The sequence below is a fragment of the Phyllopteryx taeniolatus genome, chromosome 7 (assembly GCF_024500385.1).
Source record: "Phyllopteryx taeniolatus isolate TA_2022b chromosome 7, UOR_Ptae_1.2, whole genome shotgun sequence".
Taxonomy (NCBI): Eukaryota; Metazoa; Chordata; class Actinopteri; order Syngnathiformes; family Syngnathidae; genus Phyllopteryx; species Phyllopteryx taeniolatus.
The window spans coordinates 30,418,277-30,425,776 of NC_084508.1; the positions used below are offsets into that span (position 1 = coordinate 30,418,277).

General features: G+C 41.3%; 1 protein-coding gene across 4 annotated transcripts in view; it reads left to right on the plus strand.

The window, feature by feature from the left end:
* Positions 1 to 7,500, plus strand: part of LOC133481211 (carboxyl-terminal PDZ ligand of neuronal nitric oxide synthase protein-like) — a 139,816-nt gene that overhangs the window by 92,974 nt on the left and 39,342 nt on the right. For 3 of the 4 annotated variants that reach the window (XM_061780312.1, XM_061780313.1, XM_061780316.1), the window contains one exon: positions 5,102 to 5,278. The exons of the other annotated variant lie outside the window; for it this stretch is intronic. In XM_061780312.1, the coding sequence (XP_061636296.1) occupies positions 5,102 to 5,278 (177 nt within the window). The remainder of the gene's footprint in view (positions 1 to 5,101; positions 5,279 to 7,500) is intronic. 4 annotated transcript variants of the gene reach the window in all.

A 7,500-nucleotide genomic window follows, 5' to 3' on the forward strand; every position in this document is an offset into this window, starting at 1 on the left:
CCTTAGAGCTCACATTGCATGTCAGAGCAAATGAGAATCATGAGGTCAAAGGAACTGCCTGAAGAGCTCAGAGATAGAATTGCGGCAAGGCACAGATCTGGCCATGGTTACAAAAAAAAATTCTGTTTCACTTAACTCATTCCTGAGCAGGGAACCCCTAGACTGCCAGCCATTTTCAAGCAATTCCACTGATTTTCCAAGCCCCACAGAATATTGTGTACTATGACGATGTAAACACCAAAACCACCAAATGAAAGATCAGACTCTCTTCTTTAATAAGAAAAAAAAGGTTTGTCTCTAGCTTATACTACTATGACTACTTATAGTCAAATATTGACTACATTCAGCCAAATCTGTTTCTGGAAGAAAAAAAACCCAGGAGAAAACCGCTTTTTTGTGAAAGCAGACACATCCATCAAAACAATGACTTTGACACCAATATTTTTTTTCTTTAGTGAAAATCTCAAACATCTCAACATAAAACAACTCTGAGAAAGTACTTTTGATTGAAAAATAATTTATTTACAAGTATAACTTTGTACACAATTTACATTAGACAAAAATGCATGAACAAATGGGCTGAGACATGCTTGAGCAACGAGACGTGGAAGGTTGGGTGAATCTTTAAGGACTATGGAAGCTTCAACTGGAGGGAAATGGGATGGATGATTTTGGTAATTGGAAAGGGGCCAATGAAACGGGGAGTGAGTTTACGGGATTCAGTTTGAAGCAGGAGGTCGTGAGAAGAAAGCCAGACAGATTGGCCCACCTTGTATTTGGGCGTCTGGGAGCGATGACAGTCCGCGAGGTGTTTATTGCGTGCGGAAGTCTTTCCACACTGCCTGGAATCTCTGGAGATGATGTAGCCCAAGAAGTGTACGGAGGAGAGGGGGAATTTGCACTTTTCAGGTTTAACATACAGACGGAGACGCTGAATGACTTGGTGTACATGGATGCGGTGTTCTCCGGATTTGCGGGGGGAAATGAGGATGTCATCGAGGTATACAAACACGAACCGGTTGAGCATGTCACGGAGGACGTCAGTAATAAATGTTTGGAAAACTACAGGGGCGTTGGTTCAACCGAATGGCATGACCAGATACTCGAAGTGTCCGAGAGGGGTATTGAAGGCGGTCTTCCATTCGTCCCCCTCTCGGATACGGATGAGGTGGTAGGCGTTTCGTAGATCCAATTTGTTGACTACCTGGGCGTCACAGAGGGGTTCAAACGAGGGGTCAATGAGGGGAAGCGGAGATTTATTCTTCACGGTGATATCATTGAGACCACGGTAGTCAATACATGGGCGGAGAGTGGTGTCTTTCTTTTCAACAAAAAAGAAGCCGGCCCCAATTGGAGAAGAGGAAGGTCAAATGAGTCCGGAAGCCAGAGAGTCATGGATATAATCCTCCATTGCCCTTTTCTCAGGTCGGGAAAGGCTGTAGAGACGGCTGGAGGGAAGAGGGGCCCCCGGCAGCAGATTGCACAGTCATACAGGCGGTGGGGGCATAGAGAAATGGCCAGGTCTTTGCGAAACACCGGAGAAAGATCATGATATTCTTCAGGCACTCTGGAGAGGTCAACGGGCGTGGAAGTGGGTGGTGGTTTACCAGAGGGAGGTATAGCTGAGAGCTATATATAGGTATATATCGAGGCTTATATACCGGTGGTGATGTGGCTGATTGGAGACAGGTGCTGAAAACAGAGAGGGGAGGGGGGAGAGAGAGAGAGGATGCAAAGCGCCCTCCCGGCTCCAATAATGGAACTGCAGGGCAGTATATGACAGTTGCCATTGAATGGGATCTTTTGTGGTTGTCATTCTCCTTGAAACCAGTCGCTACTTCTGCTCGAAGCAGAACCTGTGCAGTTTAGAAATATAACTATTACTATAAAAATACATTGTTGAAATTGCTGTTGTGGGACATGGAGAAAAAAAAGCTTTCCATTACCTTTTTTTGTCTGCACTGCGTACTGCAATGGGAGTCTGCTGGATGCATAACCTGTAAGTTTAAAAAAAAAATACATACGATTACTAGAGAATACTTTTTTATTGATGACGTGTTTTGCAAGAGTAAAAAATAAAAAAAATAAAAAAATACATTACCTTTCTTCTTCACAATCCTAAAAGACGTTCGACTCGCGGGTGTTGAATTCCTGCAAGATGGACGAAATGGAAAATTCAAATCACTACTGGCAACAGATGTTACATTGTAATGTGAACTAGTGGGACTAAATTATGTTTTCATCATTGTAAAAAAAAAATTGGTGCTTCCGTTTTGCCCAGCATAAAACACCATTAGTAATTAATGTTATAGTAATGAATAAATGGCATTATCATAGTCAATCAAAAACAAATGTGCAAAGAGCAGATTCGCTATTATAGCAAAGCAAATTCATTTATATAGTGCATTTCATACACAAGGTAACTCAATGTGCTTTATATGATTAAAAGCATTTAAAAACAAAGGGGGGGAAAACAGCTCAAGATATTTAAAACAAAGAGAAACATAAAAGTACAATTAAAACAGGGTACAATGCAAGAAATATCATTTAAAAGTGGAAATGTTCTGTAAAGCATGAGGAAAAAAGTTTTTAACCTGGACTTAAAAACATTCACACTTGGGGCTGACGTCACTACTGTTAGCAACTTATTCCACTTGTGTACAGCATAATAGCTAAATGCTGCTTCACCATGTTTGCTTTGGACTCTACTGCACAATTTGACCTGAGTCTGTAGATCTCAAAGCCCTACTTGGTTTATGTTCCATTAACATTTCTTTCATGTATTCAGGACCTAAACCATTTAGTGATTTATAGACCAGTAGTAGAACTTTAAAATCTATTATAAAGCTGAATGGGAGCCAGAGTAAAGACTTTAGAATTGGAGTAATATACTCTGACCTCTTTGTTCTGGTCAGAACCCGAGCTGCAGGATTCTGAATGAGCTGCAGCTGTTTAATGCTCTTTTGGGGGAGTCCAGTCAGAAGACCATTATAATAGTCAACTCTATTTCAGATAACGGCATGGATGAGCTTCTCCTGGTCAGTTGACAAACAGATTTAACCAGCAGATCTGTGGGGAAACAATCATTGGTGACATTGGTGTCATAATCTGCACTGGGAGCAGTAATGCAAAGTTAGTAAAATATCAAAACAGCCATTTAGATTTGATGAAAACTGGGCACAGTTCTCGGCTTGCAGTAACTCTTCACTGCCAGCGGGTGTCACCCGTGTTCCAGCAATTGTCCCAGAGCGCTTTTGAAGAGAGAACAAAAAATGGTCCATTGAACTTTTTTTTGAGTTCCTTGTCACATTTGGGAAGCGGTTCTCCCAACATTTTGCTTGGCATCTCAGTTCTGCACAACAAAGGGTCTTAGTTGAAGGGAAACCCAGATTTCTAGGGGAGCTGTAAAATAGTTTAAGGTCCGGGTGACGTCAACCAGACTTCCTGTGACCGTCTGGCTCAGCGGGGCAGCAGGGAGGAATGCAGAGTTTATCATTCATTTGTGGGGGTTGCTGTTGGCACCTTGTTCCGTCAGGGCGTACTCACTACAAGGGAAGAAGCTGTTGGAATGTGTGCTCGTTTTACTTTGCATTGTTCGATGGCACCTACCTAAGGGAAGGTGCTGGAAGAAGTGTTGACCAGGATGTGGAGGGTCCAAAAGGATTTTCCATGCTCTTGTCTTAGTTCTGGCAGCGTGCAGGTCTTCAAGGATAGGTAGGGGCGTACATCATTTCAAGCAATTGTTTTTGTAACCAAGCCCCTTATTACAGTTACTTGAACAATAGTTGGACAAACTGTTATTGTTGACTTCCAATTTCAAAACTGGTTATCCATCACTTTGTTGTGTATACAGTATGTAATACTATGATGAGGCAATGAAACAGTCATATGGTTTCACAGTTATAATGGCCCTCAGATGGAAATGGTACCAACAATATGGCCTTCAACAAAAATGAGTTTGACACTCCTGCCTTAGTATTTAGCAATAAATGACTGGCTGACGTTTTTGTAATTTCATGTAAATGTGTATTCATTGTCCATCAAAAGCAGAGACAACTTACCTGAAAGGCTAAATAAAGTGATAAAAACATCTTGTAAATTTGACATACCACAGAGAAGAGTAGTGTTAACAAGCCGGACATATTTGAAAGACAAAAAAAAAAAAAAAAGGAAATCGCAAAATATATGAAATCATGCTTCAAAATGGTTAAGAATTGAGACATTCTTTCAGCTTCGAGACACTGTGGTGATGTCGCTGAATACTCTGAATACCCTGCCCCTCGAAATTTTCAGCTGTCAGTCAAATACAGTGGTGCCTTGAGATACGAGTTTAATTTGTTTCATTGCCATGAGTTTATCTTAAAATACTCGTATCGCAAAACATACTCTATTTCCTCATTAAAATTAATGGAAATGCAATTAATCCCTTCCAGTCCCTCAAAAAACACCACCATTTTTTAAACATGTTTTTAAAAAATACATGTATCAGTATATTGTACAATATAGTAATTAAAACACAATTGCAGAGAATGTAATGATATTAACTTATTTATGCAGTGTAATCATGCCAAAAGTCACACACACACTGACGTTTGCACGCTTGTGCCGATATAAATGCTCTCTCTGTCTCTCGCTCTCTCGCTCTCTCCTGCTCTCTCCCCACACACTCGCCCCCCGCTACCAAAAAAAAAACATTATTACACTTCAGGGAAGATGGATTTTTTCGAGTTATAGGCATAGTTTGATGGCTAACTGCACACTGTAGTAATATAACTGGGCCAAGTTATTATGATTACAGAAGTGGCAAGTCTGCCAGATGGCCACTGCACGGAATTAGTGCGCTTGGTGTTTATAGAGTGAGGGAGGGGACTCATGCTAGAAAGTAGACGCCTCAGTCTTCTTTCGTCACGGGGCAAATTTTTCGCTAAGATGGTCAAAAACTGTTAAGTGCTTTACCTCAATAATTCAGTACTATATTGTTCTCTGTCTTTGGACATGTTTTCAACACTTATCTTCAAACCTAATTAATGTATTTAGTAAAAAAAATACTTTACTGGGTCTTGCAATTTTATCACATCTTTCTCTCTTCTTTGCTTGTCAGTGGGATCCCAGGACAGTTTGTTGGAGATCACCTTCCGATCCACAGTGCCCCCAGTAATCTGTGACCCGATTACACCTCAACCGGAGGTGTCTGCCCTGAACCTACCCCAGCTTTGCACCAGTGACAGGACCATTAATGCATTTGCATCTTCCAATGGGAGTCTGGGAAGCCCACTAGGTAGGGACCAACATGTTCTAAAACTAGAGTGTTTTCGTTTTCTCCCAGGACCCACAGGGCCTCCACCACCTCGCCTCTCCTCGCCTCTCCCTCCTCTTAAAAACAACAAGCCTGAGGTGACGGAGATGCCTGAAGACATAGCACAGTTATCGTCTTGCAATGCCGACTCTCTGAGCTGCCGAGACTTTACTTGTTTTCGAGAGTCAGGCATTGTCTCAGAGTACGAGTCAAACACAGATGACAGTGATGGGAGGGAGGATGAAGGAGAGGAAGAAGAGGAGGTGATGGAATTCTTTGGTTGGGGAACAGAGGCAGAGACCCTGAAGCTGCTAAATGTTTTTAACAAACGGATAACTCCCGACTGTCTGGGAGATGAAATAGCGGCGTAACACACTAAGCTGCTCTCCTGCTGGAGCTGACTTCAGAGACGGCGACAGCTAGAGATGATTTTTATTTCAGTAATTTCTACAACATCCCCAATTCCAATTAAGTTGGGATGTTAAACAAATAAAAACAGAATACAATGATTTGCAAATCATTTTCAACCTATATTTAATTGAATAGACTAAAAAGACAATATTTAATGTTCAAACTGATCAACTTGATTGTTTTTAGCAAATAATCATTAACTTAGAATTTTATGGCTGCAACACGTTCCAAAAAAGCTGGGACAGGTGGCAAAAAAGACTGAGACTGCTCATCAAACACCTGTTTGGAACATTCCACAGGTGAACAGGCTAATTGGGAACAGGTGGGTGCCATGATTGGGTATAAGAGGAGCTTCCCTGAATTTCTGAGTCATTCACAAGCAAAAATGGGGCGAGGTTCACCTCTTTGTGAACAAGTGCGTGAGAAAATAGTCGAACAGTTTAAAGACAATGTCCCTCAATGTACAATTGCAAGGAATTTAGGGATTTCATCATCTACGGTCCATAATATCTTTAAAAGATTCAGAGAATCTGGAGAAACCACTGCATGTAAGCGGCAAGGCTGAAAACCAACATTAAATTCCTGTGACCTTCGATCCCTCAGGCGGCACGGCATCAAAAACCGACATCAATGTGTAAAGGATATCACCACATAGGCTCAGGATCACTTCAGAAAACCAATGTCAGTAAATACAGTTCGGCGCTACATCTGTAAGTGCAACCTGAAACTCTACTATGCAAATCAAAAGCAATTTATCAACAACACCCAGAAAAGCCGCGGGGTTCTTTGGGCCCAAGCTCATCTATTGATGGACTGATGCAAAGTGGAAAAGTGTTCTGTGGTCCGACAAGTCCACATTTCAAATTGTTTTTTGAAATTGTGGACGTCGTGTCCTCTGGGCCAAAGAGGAATAGAACCATCTGGACTGTTATGGACGCAAAGTTCAAAAGCCAGCATCTGTTATGGTATGGGGCTGTGTTAGTGCCAATGGCATGGGTAACTTACACATCTGTGAAGGCACCATTAATGCTGAACGTTACATAGGTTTTGGAGAAACATATGTTGCAATCCAAGCAACATCTTTTTCATGGACACTCCTGCTTATTTCAGCAAGGCAATGTCAAACCACATTCTGCACGTGTTACAACAGCGTGGCTTCGTAGTAAAAGAGTGCGGGTACTAGACTGGCCTGCCTGCAGTCCAGACCTGTCTCCCATTGAAAATGTGTGGCGCATTATGAAGCTTAAAATACAACAACGGAGACACCGGACTGTTGAACAGCTGAAGCTGTACATCAAGCAAGAATGGGAAACAATTCCACCTACAAGCTTCAAAAATTAGTGTCCTCAGTTCGCAAACGTTTATTGAATGTTGTAAAAAGAAAAGGTGATATAACACAGTGGTAAACATGACCCTGTCCCAGCTTTTTTGGAACGTGTTGCAGCCATAAAATTCTAAGTTAATGATTATTTGCTAAAAGCAATCAAGTTTATCAGTTTGAACATTAAATATCTTGTCTTTGTAGTGTATTCAATTAAATATAGGTCGAACATGATTTGCAAATCATCGTATTGTTTAACACAAAGTCCCAACTTCATTGGAATTGAGGTTGTACATTGTAGATAAGACATGTCATGGACAAATCTCTGCCACACAAACCAATGCACTTGAATATTGTTTCCTTATTGTAATATAGGGTGTCAGTAAGTCCTGTCCAACTACAGCATGATAATATGCAGACATAATTTTGTTGCAATTGCTTTAGGAGAATTGAACATCCATTTCTTTGGGAG